We start from the raw sequence: 15,616 nt of genomic DNA, 5'->3' as shown, positions 1-15,616 counted from the left end.
AAAACCTCAGTAAAACTAAGCTGTTTCAAAATTTTACGAAAAAGGGTAGGTTGATTTGGCTGTCCACGAGGGACAGACCTAGATCATAGGACCCATTCCTCAAATATTTTGAGAGGTTGAGTGCATCTCCTTCATGGATATACCAGCCTACTACAACTATTAATTAAATTTTGTTGAGACGGCAGGAATCAAACCTGCTACCCTAGACATACAACGTACGGAATATGTTTCGCTTTAACGAATAAACCCACTATAGCCGGAGTTGAATTTTTGAAATTTGTGCCTTGTTTTTGACATCTGGCAACGGAAACCTAAAACTGAACAAAATCGGCTATATACAATTTTCAAAAAATGTTTAATGCTGATAATAAAATTTATTTCATAAATAAACAGTCTTTACAAAAATTTATTCATTGAATTTTAACAATTAAATTATAGCGTAGCTATATATAAAAAAAAACAAGACTATAAAAACATTTTTTTTCTCAACACATTTTTAACGGTACATTTTTTATGAACAATACGGTAGAAACAAAAACAATATACAAAAAAACATTTAATATTCTTCTTCACCTTCGCCATCTGCACCTTCAGAATCCATTCCAACTTCTTCGTAATCTTTTTCAAGTGCAGCTAGATCTTCACGGGCCTCAGAGAATTCTCCTTCTTCCATTCCTTCCCCAACATACCAATGAACGAAAGCTCGTTTAGCATACATCAGATCAAATTTATGATCCAAACGAGCCCAAGCTTCTGCGATAGCTGTAGTGTTGGATAACATACATACAGCTCGTTGTACTTTGGCCAAATCACCACCTGGAACCACAGTGGGGGGTTGGTAATTGATACCAACTTTAAAACCGGTTGGACACCAGTCCACAAATTGAATACTGCGTTTTGTTTTGATCGATTGAATAGCTGCGTTCACATCTTTTGGAACAACATCTCCACGGTATAACATGCAGCAGGCCATATATTTACCACGGCGTGGATCACATTTAACCATTTGATTGGCTGGCTCAAAACATGCGTTTGTTATCTCCGAAACCGATATTTGTTCATGGTAAGCTTTTTCAACTGAAATCACTGGGGCGTATGTTACCAGTGGGAAATGAATTCGTGGATATGGCACCAAATTCGTTTGGAACTCTGTTAAATCAACATTTAAAGCCCCATCAAAACGTAAAGAGGCAGTTATGGAAGATACAATTTGTCCAATAAGTCGATTTAAATTGGTGTATGATGGACGTTCAATATCTAAATTTCTACGGCAAATATCGAAGATAGCTTCGTTGTCAACCATAAACGCACAATCAGAATGCTCCAAAGTAGTGTGGGTCGTTAAAATTGAATTGTATGGTTCGACGACGGCTGTTGATATTTGCGGCGCTGGATAGATAGCGAATTCTAATTTAGATTTTTTACCGTAGTCTATTGATAAACGTTCCATTAATAAAGAGGCGAATCCTGATCCAGTACCTCCGCCAAAGGAATGGAATATTAGGAAACCTTGTAGTCCAGAACATTGATCGGAAAGTTTACGAATACGGTCTAGAACTATGTCAACGATTTCTTTTCCGATTGTGTAGTGACCACGAGCGTAATTGTTTGCAGCATCTTCTTTGCCAGTAATAAGTTGTTCAGGATGGAATAATTGACGATATGTGCCAGTACGGATCTCATCTGTAAATAAAAATCCAAATTTAATTTAATTTTTTCAACCTTTGTCTAAGGGGGAGGAAGGCAATCAGTAAGTTTTGGCCTAAAAGGACTGCTGCCTACGTTTACGGCCCCGAAGGCAGGAGCAGTAGAATGTGAATTAAGATGTCTCTGATGATTTGTTCTATGGGGAAAATGGAAACTAGAGTGTCGGTATAGTTGAACAGTAATTTCTTTGTCATATTTTCTAGGTTAGCTCAGAAGTTTTAGAGAAAGATGGAAGCTGATTAGTAATATTCTTACCTACAACTGTTGGTTCTAGATCAACGAAAACAGCTCGAGGTACATATCCTCCTGAGCCTGTTTCACTGAAGAATGTGTCGAAACTGTCATCTTTTCCAATACTTTTATCGGAAGGCATTTTACCATCAGGTTGAATTCCATGTTCCAAACAGTACAGTTCCCAACAAGCATTCCCAATTTGAACTCCAGCTTGCCCAACATGTATGGAAATGCACTCACGCTGAAAAAAAATTTAAAACGATTAATTAAACAAAAGACAAACAAAATTCTTCTTTATTTTGGGAAAGTACTGCGGCTTCCTTACTGGAAATTTTTAATAGAAAATTTCAAAAGAACCATTTTTTGACGAAAATCGTGGAATTTTATGTTCACTTCAAACTGGAGTAACTTGGATTAAATTCGATTAGCCTGTTTTTTGAACCTTTCAAAATTTTTCAAGATTGTTATATTTCTGAAAGTATTCCGGTCAATTTACATTCATTTCGAAAAATCAGCATTTTCGGATTGGCTAGCCTTGACATTCCGTTATTAGGAAAAGTTTCAATTTTCAGAACCTTTGTGCCAAAAATCAACTCTATATTTAACCACACTGAATTATGGTGTGTTGTTATAATACACGGCATAGTATTTCAGAAAAATCTTATTTAAAAGACGACAAAAAATTTTCCTTAAATTAGTATACATATAAAGGATGGTCAGATAAGAGTTTCACGTTTTTAAATTGGGAAAAAAACAGTATAAGATATCAATATTATTTTTTTAAATTTTAGATATTGAATTATGACATTTTTCTTTAAAATGCATATAAATACAAGCACCTGTTTTTATGTTCAAACGTACGACTGAATTACTTTTATTTTTTACCCGACTGTTATTTTTATGGATGTTAACCTGATTCATGAACAAGTTAATTTATCAGGAAGAGAGGTTTAACCTAGGATTTTGGTTAAACGGCTTCGTGAATAAGCAAAATTCTCACTTTGGAGTTAAGAATGCTGTTCATTAATCGTGTTTATATCCACAAAAACTAACAATTTGGTGTGATTTGTGACACGAAAGTGTAAATAGACTAGACAATAATAGAAAATTGCCATGTTGTTTCCTAGAGACGTTTATTTAGACGAAATAATTTTTTGATTCAACGTCTTAAATTAATAGGAAATCAAATTGACATTTCATACCGTTTTGTTCAAATTGTATAAATCGAATTTGATAATCTATAAACGAAAATGAATTCTATTTTTTTTGAAAAGAGCAGTTTTATGTTCAATACAATGATATCGTATGTTGTTATCGTTATCGTTAATTTTATTCTTTTTTTTTTTTTTTCGAGAAGCCGAAGAGGTGCGGCCAATGCTTTTTCAATATATTTATTTATGTATATACATTTATAATCTATGCAAATTAAAATTTTTAAATGATGTCAAACTTTTATGATCTGATTTATTTTTTAATTTTAAAATTTTTCCTAAAATCTATCGCAGTAGGCTAAGACAGTAAGATAAAATGTACTCAAATACTTTTTTTAAAGGTTAATTTTTTTAATTAATAATTTAAATCAATAATATCATCGGTATACGAAAATTGACACATTTTAATGGAATATATTTAATAATTTTTTTCAAATATCAATTACATGTAATAAATTTGAAAAAAAAAAAAATTATATTCCATAAAAATGTGTCAATTTTCGGATGATGACCATATATGAACAAATCATTAATTTAAAAAACTTACTTTAATTTAAAAATAGTATTTGAGATTATTTTGTCCATTAGCATAAAAATGGAGAGCGATTTTACACACATATATGGAGCCCCACCTAAACCTAAATCTGCCACTGGTCAGTATACGTATGGTTAATTAGGTTTTTCAATAAACTTTGTAAAATAATAAAAAGCTTACCATTTTGTTTTTGATTTTTTAATTGAATAATTAACAAAAACTAAAATTTATTAGATGTTTAATTGGCACGTTTCAATTGAATACTAAAAAGTTACTTAAGTTTAAGTGACACTCTTGGCTCTGAGCTCTGTATTCTATGTATATACTAATATTCTTACTTACGTCATGACTTCATTGAACAAATGAACACAATTTTTATAGTAAACAAATTAATGGTTGCAAGTAAACAAGACATTATTTTCATGTAATTAAAAAATTTAGAATTAATAAAAAAAGACTTTGTAAACTTGACATTTTTTTTAAAGGATTATAAAAAAAAAATAGGATAATAGCAGAACTCCATTAATAAGGTCATTTTTATACCATGTATATGAAATGTAATACTAAGTTTAGTTATACCATGTATTTGAAATATACCAATGTATACTAAGTTTAGTCCTAAGTTTGTAACGCTTAAAAATATTGATACTATGAACAAAAATTTGTTATAGGTGTTCATAAAATCACCAAATTAGTTCATTTCCGGTTGTCTGTCTGTTTGTCTGTCGTCTGTCTGTCCGTCTGTCATCACGATTACTCAAAAACGAAAAGAGAAGTCAAGATGAAATTTTTATAGCGCGCTTAAGACTTAAAAAGTGAGGTTGAGTTCGCAAATGAGCAACATAGGTCAATTGGATTTTGAGTCCGTAGGACTCATCTTGTAAACCGTTAGAGATAGAACAAAAAATTAAATGTAAAAAATTTTCTTTATAAACAAACTAAATAAACAACTTTTGTTTGAAACATTTTTTCGTAAATATCGCTGTTTATCTGTAAGAGCGCAAATTGTATAGTATGCATTATATGGGAATATCAGTTATATATGTGTGACATTTATATGTGTGTAATGTGGCAGAGTAATCAACCTTGTCTATACATGGTATTTCAACAATTAACTCAATCAATTGTTTGTTTTCACTTGTTTTTTTGAAAAACGCCTAATAAATGTTTGAACACATGAAATAATTATATAAAAAAGCGGGGAGAGAACTGGTGAGCCTAATTCAATTATATAAGTCTGTAGATGTATTCAAAGGTTAAAAACCGCGACCAAACTTGATATTTCGATATGGGACTGGGATATTGAACTTCTCAAAAGTTACTTCTTTTACACTAACTCATACAAATCTTCAACTCAATGGCAAGTTGAAAATTTATCTGAGAATGTAGAGTTAAAGTTAAGAAAGTGCCTTTTGACATTGGTGACTACCCGGCCCCCTATCTCATTTCATTAAAAAAACATAATGGATCATGAGCGCCGGGAGGGGTGGGTACACTTGTACTCCACTGCCGCGAACAAAAACACAGAAAAATATTAAGAATTTTGTTTTAGTCACCGTTTGAATAAAAACTTAAGGCGCCTGGATTGCTGTTCTAATTTGCTTTTCGCCTTGTTGGTAAATTAAGTGCCCTACTCTATTCTTTTCCTGTGAACATTGAGCATGTACAGGCCGTTTAGCCCTGCGTCTGCCATCGTTAATCGATTCTACGCCTTGCACGTCATAACGTGCTCAATGCTATCGGTTATTGGTGAAATAGTTAAACCAATTTCAATTGTCTCACATTCTGCTGGGTAAAACGGGTTGGCTCGATCAATCTAATATGATTATTCAACATTTTATTCATTTAACGCCATATAAATTACAGTGTTTTTCCTCAATATTGCGTACCACGTAAATTTTCCTCAGTTCATCCAATTTTCTCCTTCCATATCTTTTAAATGGTTATAGATTAGTGGAAAAACTGTAATAGACCTCTTTTGTAGAGCGTTCAATTTCATACAAAAATATGTGTTAAGATTCAATTGATGGCAAGATATGAATTTTGTCTTATGGGACTGAGGTAAAAATTAAAAATTTTGAGGAGGACGACCATCCTTTTAATTTTAAGTGCTAATATTAAGAAATAATTTTTTAGAGGTGCATAGCAACCAATTTTACCGTTTCAGAAGTTTAAAAAAGTCGATCGTTTTAACCCACCCTGGTGTAGATGCAAATGCACCTCCCTGAATGTAATCCTGGCGGCGCCCATGTGATGGGGCTCTGATTGTGATGGGGCGCCTATGTAGTGGGGCTCCCATTATTAACGTGGCATAACCATAACATTGTATTGTAATTATTATTGTTTCTATGGTAACTAGATGTATAAAAATATTTATTATGTGGTTAATATGTTGTTCTACTTGCTGCTTCATCTAGGAAAATTCATTAAATCTTTACGTAGGTACTGGCCAACTGAGTGATAATTAATATTATTTATGTATGCGAGTGCATAAGATAATATACAGAATAATTTCATTATAAAATATTAAGGCGCAATTCCACTGAGGCAACATTTAGGCAACATGTAGCAGTAACGCATGTTACACACAGTCTTTCAATAGAAGGAACACAAAGCGACAAAAAATATGTCTCCTTGCCGCATGCTACAAGTTGGCTGTTGTTGTCTGTCGAATGCGTCATCTCTCGACATGAATCCACGTGTCGAACGGTATCGGTGTCTATCCAGCAGTGAACGGATCGGTGTGACTTGGAGCATGCAACAATCATGTACGACAAAGCGCATACGAAATGGCACAATAAGTGCGCGTGCGACATTTGATTGAATTTCGTGCCACATTGTTGCACGCCTACAAGAGGCAAAACTTGGCAACAAATATCAAGCGACATGTCGTTTAGTATTGCCTCAATGGAATTGCGCCTTTAGTTTATTTAGCATTAGATAAAACAATTCATACCAAAGTTATGGAGGAAGTTGTAGAGGTTGACCTTGTCTTTAAAGGTAACTAAAAAGTGTACTCTAACTTTTAACTGGTAAGAGATATACAAAAATTTTAATATGAAAGTTATTCTTCATAATAAAATCAACAACTTTTTTTCGAAATATGTTTTCGAGAAAGCATTTCGTTCGTATGTGTTCATATTTATTTCGTGCAATATACTTCGGTGCAAAAGAAACACCCACAATGCTATAGTTTTAGTTGAGTACTCTTGTATAGTGTCCATGGACTCAAGACTTGTTGCAAATCAACTACAAATAACAAAGATACAAAGATTCTTTTACAATAACTGTGTCTTCACTTATGAACCACTTTGTGTATATAGCATATAGTATTATGCAATAAATTATCATTTACAGTAAAACCTCGGTGTAAGGTAACAAATTTCAATATAACAAATTTCTCAAAGTAATGAATTTTTTTAAGTTCTCTTGAACTAGCAATACTAATCGATGAAACACATACCTCTACATAACGAATAGAGCGATCAATTCGAGCGAGGATATCCGTTGTTTTCACCTTCAGGGAAGAAGACTTTGATCAATTGGTGAATCCCTCACAATAGCATGCGATGAGGCAACTATTTATGTCTATTACTGACATCCAACGGGAAATCGAAACCTCCGTGACGGTCTCTCTTAATTGGCAATAATCTAGGGTTACCTTTGACAAACTTATAGTTAATTTCGAAAGAACCTTCAAGTCTTTGTTCAAAATAAAAATCATCATTAATTTTTTTTTAATAATCAAGGCTTTGATTTTAGGTTATCAATTATTCAAAATCATACGGTACATTTGAAATAGCCATCAATTAATGGAATTTACATGATATTTGTGCTATATTAGGATAGTATGTCTCGAATTTTTTTCTCATATGTTTATTAAGCTTTAAATTCATAAACATTTTGAGATTTTTATAAATTAAGGTTGTTGATGTTCAGTTTTCATTCTCTTGAATATATTGATATCGATTGATTGATTTTATCGCTTCTGCTTTTCCATTACTTTTATTTTGCAATAACTTTTCTAACTCTAATTTAGATTTTTGAAAAAATTCGAAATTTTTAATTTGTAAATGATTTTTCAATATTTTAGTCTATAGTTTGTATTAACAAAACTGAAAATATGAAAAATTTTTATTGGTTTATGAAAATTTGTTGTAAACAATTGACGCTATCAATTCCGCCTTCGGTACCACACCAAATACAGAGGAACACCAAATACGGGGCGAACCGTCTTTGGCCGCTGTTCTATTATAGTCCAAGCAAAATATTTGAAACGAGTTTCAAAGTCTTAAATTCTGAAATGAGTAGTTTGTCAACGTAAAGTTCTAGGATTTTAAGTTTTATTTTTTAATTAAGATTTTGACATTTATATCTTAAATCTAAATGATAATTATATAGTTCAACAATTATTTTATTCACAAAACGCCAGTAAAATTCGCTGCAATGCCTATAGCTTTTGTATATACACAGAGAATTTTTTGGCTCATTTGCTATGTTGCTCATTTACGAACTCGACCTCACTTTTACGTCTTGAACACGCTATAAAAATTTCAGCTTAATATCTCTTCATTTTTGAGTTATCGTGTCGACAGACAGATAGACGGACAGACAACCGAAAATGGACTAATAAGGTGATTTTATGAACACCTATACCAAAATTTTGTTCGTAGCATCAATATTTTTAAGCGTTACAAACTTGGGACTAAACTGAGTAAACCTTGATATATTTCATATATACATGATATAAAAATGTTGTACATAAACAAATCCCTATACCTATTACCATAAATTACAGATTTCTGTTTTAGTCAATATAAAATATTTCAAGGCCATCTTTTCTGATATACTCAGTGAATAATTACGACTATATTACATTTAAAAAAATAGAAAACCATACATATATTTTACCGGTGTAAAACAATCCTTACCATTATTTGTGTGTTATAGAAAGCGGATAAACGAGAGCAATCTTTATCAATCTTTACTTCAAAACCCAGCGAAGCGGGTGGGTATCACTCTAGTATATTATAAATGTAAAAGTAAGGATTGTTTGTTTGTTACGCTTTCACGCAAAAACTAATGAATGGATTTGAATGAAACTGAACAATAATGTAGCTCATACATCAGAATAATACATTTAAAAAAATTAAACAAATTTAATTTAAACTGACATTTTACTGCTCTATCTATGATCATTTGAAATGTCAAACAATTCATGGCCATCTTTATTGATATACTCAATGAATTATGATTGTTTTACACTTTAAAAAATTGAAAATTGCATATATGTTAGCTATGTAAAACAATCTCTTCGAATGTTATGGAAGGGAGATATGTTAGATCAAGAGAGGCGGATGCTATAAAGCGATGTTTTTTACTTTTAATCCCAGTGAAGCGGGTGGGTATCAAGCTAGCAATAAATAACTTTGGACACTTTGTATAAACAAACCTTTGGTCTTATGTCATCAATAAATGGAAATCATACTGTACAATTGAAATAACCACCAATTAATGGAATTTACATGTGATAGTTGTACTAGGTTAGGGTACGTCAGATCTCCATTATAGACATATTATTCTACAGGATTGTGCATATCTGGTATGTTTAGATTGTGAGGTACTGAGAGTGTTGAGTGCTGAGTACTAACCACCTAAGCCAACAACAACAACAACGCCCACGTTAACTTGGTGGTGCAGTTCAAGGATATTGGTTGATATATCTTTTTAATAATATAACATGTTTACTAGTAATATGCATGAGAAATTATTATACGCAATAAAATAAATACAATTTTAATAGATGATTACCCGTTGAAATGTCTACCACCCACGGACTCAAAATAAATAATTAGCCAAGCAAATTGGGAATTTGCTTTTATTGTTTTGATGAAAATAAACTAACACTTTAATTTCAAGAATTCGTTTTATTGGTTTTTTTCCCATTTGTTATATTTGGGATATGTAATATTCACCAGTATACTGGCTAGTGCTAATGACGCCATAAACCGACGCCATACTGGTTGAATCGTTCCGAAATATGCTGGCCAGTGCGTGTATGTATATATATATATATATATATATAATATCAATGACATTAAACGCAAAATAAACGACCTAGTCGAAGAAGGTAACAAGATGGGACTGAAAATCAACGGAGGAAAAACCAAAGAGTTGAGAATAAACAACGCCAACTACGAAGATCATATCATTAAAAACCAACCCATAGAGCGTGTACGACAGTTCCAATACCTCGAAAGTATTGTTTCTGAAAACGGCGGCACTGATGAAGATGTAGAACAAAGAATTAGAAATACCAAGGCAGCGTTTGCGCAACTTCCGCCCATCTGGAGATTATACCAACTCAGAAGACACACTAAATTGAAAATATTCGAGACTAATGTCAAAAGTGTTCTTCTGTATGGATGTCAAACCTGGAAAGTCTCGCAAAGCATCACCAGACAACTGCAAGTCTTTATCAACAGTTGTCTCAGACGCATCCTCAACATTTATTGGCCCAACACGATTTCCAATGAAAACCTGCTGGACACCTGTCACCGAACTCCAGTAGCACACACCATCAAGCAACGCAAATATGGTTGGATTGGTCACACACTCAGGCGAAACAACAGCATTGTCAAAGAGGCACTAGAGTGGAACCCCCAAGGAAAAAGAAGGGTGGGCCGACTTCGTCATACCTGGCGAAGAACCGTGGAGCAAGAAATTACTGAAGAAGGCAAATCCTGGGGAGAAGTCAAGTCCATGGCACAGAATCGAGTTCGTTGGCGAGCATTTGTTGAGGTCCTACGTCCCCCTCGGGATCATAGGACATAAATAATAAAAATAAATAAATAAATAAATAAATATATATATATATATATATTCTATCTATTCTTATTGTATTCGTCAATTACGAGTAAGTCTTTTTCAGACGCCATTATTCCTTCTTAATGAACAATAAATAAATAAATTTCTTGCTCAAACACTCGGTGAACGCATGTAAACTATCATGCCCGTTTAACCAGTACAATGTGGCGTCGATTTTTGACGTCATGAGAACTGGCCAGTATACTGGTGAATATTACGGATCACACCCTTATAATGCTGTGATTTGTTTCGGACTGTCAATCCATTTTCAAACTTTGACGAATACTACAATTTCTTTAATCTTATATACCAATTTACTTCAACAGCAAGTGAAAACAAACACTTGATTGAGTCAATTGTCAAAATATCCTGTATAGAAAGTGTTGAAAACCAATGCTTGCATTTAAAAAAAAATAATAATAAGAGTTTGAAAAACCAACACAATAGGGGAACGGACTAAATTTTTTTTATCACTTCTGAGAGTTCTTCACAGACAAAGAACTCTCCCTTCACGAATATAAAAGTGAAGTTGGTTTTTAAAAATTTTTACTAGTTATTAAACAAAGAGGAAGATATCCACTGGTGACGTCATACGTAGGTATCGCCATAGAGATTACATATAAAACTTTGTTTTGATAAAAGAAGATGGGCAACCTTTGATTGTAATTTTTGATTGCTTATAACTTCGTCATAGCTCAATCAATTTTAATTTCACTTTCAAATTTTGTCATGGAATCAAGTCTAATTTTACATTTTTATGGGTAATATGACCAATTCAACATCAGGATTATCGTCTATTATGGCAGCCGAAAAACTTTTTATTTGGTTTTCGTAAATTTCGAAAATTTTGGAAAGTATTTTCTAGTATTTTTTTCGAAAATGAAAATTTAGTTAGAGCATCTACGAGCCCCGAAAATTCTTGTTGACAAACTGCTCGATTCAGAATTTAACGATTCTAATGTTTAATTTGCCTGGACTATAATATCAAAGGCGGATCACACCGTTTTAGGTATTGCTCTGTATTTGGTGTGGAATCGAAGGCGGAATTTCCAAAATTGGTAGCATCAATTGTTTATAACAAGTTTTCATAAACAAATGCTAATTTTTCATATTTTCAGTTTTGCTAGTACAATTTTAGATTATAACCGGAAATACGAAAGATTCGATTTGTTTATAAAATAAATGCATTGACATTGTAGTACATAGACTAAGCATCGCCTATCTTTCCGTTAAGTGAGAGGCCTGCTAATATCTGAGTTCGCCCTATTAGCTCAGTTGGTTAAGGCGTAGCCAATTCTGCCCGCGGCGGTATGCTTAGGGTAGCGGGTTCGATTCTCGCCGTCGAACCCGTGAGCTTAGCGTCAGCTTAATTAATTTAATTAATAGTTGTGATGGGCTGGTGTTGTTGCATGGTATATGCATGAAGGAGTTGCACTCAGCCTCTGAAATTGAGGAGCTGATAAATGAAATTATCAGCGGAAAGTGGTAAAACACATATATGGTATCACAATGGGCTCTATAGCCTAAAACCTAACCGGTAATTTTTTCTAAAGGAGGTAATTTTTTGGGTCAGCTAGGGACTTTTATAAAAAAAAACATTTATTAAAAGAATATAAGGACATAAATCAAAAAATTTTCACATCACAAAATGTTTTTGATAAAAATCGTGATTTCACTTAGCTTTTTCGCTTTTTGGCTTGAAAAAAAAAACCTATCACGTATCACTTAATATTTATCACGGGCACTGACTTGGAATATAAATCGTCCATCCCAATAGTTATTCTATCTTGTACTTTAGCCATCGTAATTTTTTCTTTAATTATACCACGTATAAATGAAATATATATCAAGGTATACTAATTTAAGTCCCAAGTTTGTAAAGCTTAGAAATATTGATTATGCGAACAAAATTTGGGTATAGGTGTTCAAAAAATCACTTAATTAGCTAATTTCCGTTTGTCTGTCCGTCCGTTCGTCACCACGACAACTCAAACACGAAAAGAGATATCAAAATGAAATTTTTATAGTGTTCTCAGGACGTAAAAAGTTAGTTTGAGTTCGTAAATGAGCAAAATAGGTGTCAATTGGATCTTGGACACATCTTGTAAACCATTAGAGGTAGAACAAAAGTTTAAATATAACAAGTGAAAATAAACAATTGACTAAGTAAATTGTTGAAATACCATGTGTAGACAGTGTTGATTACTCTGTCGCATTACACATACATACATGTCACACATATATAACTGATATATCCATATTGCGCTCTCACAGGTAATCAGTGAAGTTTACGAAAAAATGTTTCAAACAAAAGTTGTTTATTTTTTTATAAGGAACATTTTTGATGTTTAAACTTTTTTCTATCTCTAACGGTTTACAAGATGGGTCCTACGGACCCAAGACCCAATTGACCTATGTTGCTCATTTACGAACTCGACCTCACTTTTTACGTCCTCAGCATGCTTTATTCAGCTTGATTTCTCTTTTCGTTTTAGAGTAATCGTGATGAAAGACGGACAGACGACAGACAGACGACAGACGACAGTCAGACAGATAATCGGAAATGGACTAATTAGGTGATTTTATGAACACCTATGCCAAAATTTTGTTCATAGCATCAATATTTTTAAGCGTTACAAACTTGGGACTAAACTTAGTATACCTTGGTATATTTAATATACATGGTATAAAAAATGTTTCTTATAAAAACATACACAACTTTTATTTGAAATTTTGTTTCGTAAATATCATGGGTGAACCCGTGAGTGCGCAAATTAGAACAAAACTGTGGGTCCATTTACTCTAAAACTATAAAAGATAGGGAGTTAAAAGTTTGCAAGTAGCTACCACTAGTGATATTGTAAAATATTCTCAAAAAACAAAGAAAAATTCTAGAAAATACTTTCGGAAATTTTTGGAGTTTGGAAAATTAAAACAAATAGCGGCCAACTTGAGTAGACTACATTAAACAAAGTGCATAGGCAGGGCCGGATTTAAATTTCTGCCGCCCTGGGGCACTGAAGAAAATGCCGCCCTATGACTGAAATTTTATTTTAATAGTTTAATCTTATTTAAAAAAAATTAGAATAACTAATTAATTGTAGAAAATTTATTATGTATTACATATTATTTATTACTGTTCTTTTAAATTTAAATTAATTAGTGCTATTGGATAATTCTCCAATTTTAGGAAAATTCATTGATCAATTAAAGTTTCTGTTATCAAAAAGACATAGATAATTTGAAAATATTTTTAATTCTTCAAAAAAACTATATTTCTGGAATTTATCAATTCCAGAAAATAAAAATATCAAATTTTATTTTTGCAAACCTTTATGGAAATAAATTAATTAAACTATTTTAATAGTTTTCACTTAAATTTCCTATATTATAATATACAAAATATTGATTTGATACATAATGCATAAATTATATTTCTTGAAAAATAAAATGTTTATTTAAAAGAATTAGTTAATTATATATTGTATTGAAAATATTTTCTCACTTTCCAAATTTTGCCGCCCTAGAAAATTTGCCGCCCTGGGCACTAGCCCCGACTGCCCCTAGTGTAAATCCACCACTGTGCATAGGACATTCGAGAAAATTATATATACATATCGGTAATATATATATATATATTTTATAAGCTTTACTTCAATCAAAAGTTAAAGAAGAAAAGTTAATTGCATTCTGAAATTATGTTTGAGTCACTGGTTTTCTTTTACTGAATTTAATCCCTTTGAAAATGGAAGTTTTTTTATACTTTTTAAATGGTATTCAGAAAAAGTTTTAACTAATTTATACAATTCTTATATTATTAAGGGCAAAATTAATGGCTTCCGATCTATGTTTGCTAATATTGAATATAACTTCACATTGCCACTATGCCAACATTACTGTTGAAAAATTTTCTTCTTAACAAATCGACAAAACCTCTTGTAGGAAATAACAATTGGGCCAGTACTGGCGTAATCAACGCCTTGGCTTAACGTCACAAAAAATAATATTTCATGAATTGTAATTTCAGGAAAAAATTTCCCAATAAATGCAAAAAAAAGCATCTCCCTAGTAAAACTGTAAAATTTTGCCGAATTTCCGGGAGTTGCGATGTGCAATGAAATTTTTCGAAGACCCCCTCTCTCCCCGAAGTGAGATTTAGTAAGAATCGGCCCGATCCCCTCCCCCCCGTAAATACCTCACGTAATTAATATCCGCCCCCTTGGCTACTAGACGTGTTTAGAATTGTATATGTCATTTAGTGAGTATGTCAATGAGTCAGTAAGTGAGCTTCACTTAGTCTTATTTATATTTTATATTAAATTACTAAATTAAATGAAAATAATAAAAATCATTTATTATGTTCCTATGGTGTGACGTAATAATCTAATGACTATGTATGCTAATCAGTTTTTAGATTTATGAATATTAGATTTATTATTTTAAATATATTAATTGAAAATACATAATTGAAAGTATTCAAAATTGATTTTTTGGAAAAATAAATGTATATCTTTGTTAAATAGTAAAATATATCAAAGTTTCAAAGAATTTATCCAGTATTGTTTTGCAAGTGTCTTGGCCAAATTTTGGGCAAGCATTGGTTTGCCAGCCCTTGCTCCAGCCTTTAATAAGGCTCATAAACCAAGTCTTGATTTATTATGTCAAGGCTTAAGCAAAGACTTGGGTAAGGGCTGACAGACAAGCAGACCGGGGCTCGATTTATTGACCTTGGCCTAGGCTTGGTCAAGGACAGGCAAATCAAGCATGAATTACTACTTGTCAAGGCTTGGGCAAATACAGGCAAACTAAGACTTATCAACCTTGGTCAATGCATGGGCAAGGCCTCACAAATCAAGATTTGGTTAAACAATGTTGGCTCAACCTCGATTTTATCGTCACTTCGTCAGCATTGGCAGATTCTATATGAGATCGTAGATAAATTTCAAGTTTATTGGACACCAACATCCCCACTTTCACCACTCTCCTCGTACCCTCCTTGCGTAGGGGTTACAGTTTTGTAATGTACACGTCATGCTCTTTTATTTGATACCTCACTTGGGTA

General features: G+C 32.6%; 1 protein-coding gene across 1 annotated transcript; it reads right to left on the bottom strand.

Annotated features, from left to right (window-relative positions):
- Nucleotides 1-492: 492 nt before the first annotated feature.
- On the bottom strand, nucleotides 493-3,998 carry LOC123303107 (tubulin alpha-1 chain-like). Its single transcript, XM_044886207.1, has 3 exons — nucleotides 3,868-3,998; nucleotides 1,963-2,182; nucleotides 493-1,683 (listed from the first exon to the last, which is right to left on the bottom strand). The coding sequence occupies exons 1-3, from the start codon at nucleotides 3,868-3,870 to the stop codon at nucleotides 557-559; spliced, it is 1,350 nt and encodes a 449-aa protein (XP_044742142.1). The 5' UTR covers nucleotides 3,871-3,998; the 3' UTR covers nucleotides 493-556.
- Nucleotides 3,999-15,616: the final 11,618 nt, after the last annotated feature.

This window comes from Chrysoperla carnea, chromosome X (genome assembly GCF_905475395.1).
Source record: "Chrysoperla carnea chromosome X, inChrCarn1.1, whole genome shotgun sequence".
NCBI classification, from domain to species: Eukaryota; Metazoa; Arthropoda; class Insecta; order Neuroptera; family Chrysopidae; genus Chrysoperla; species Chrysoperla carnea.
This window is presented reverse-complemented; position numbering and strand designations above follow the sequence as displayed.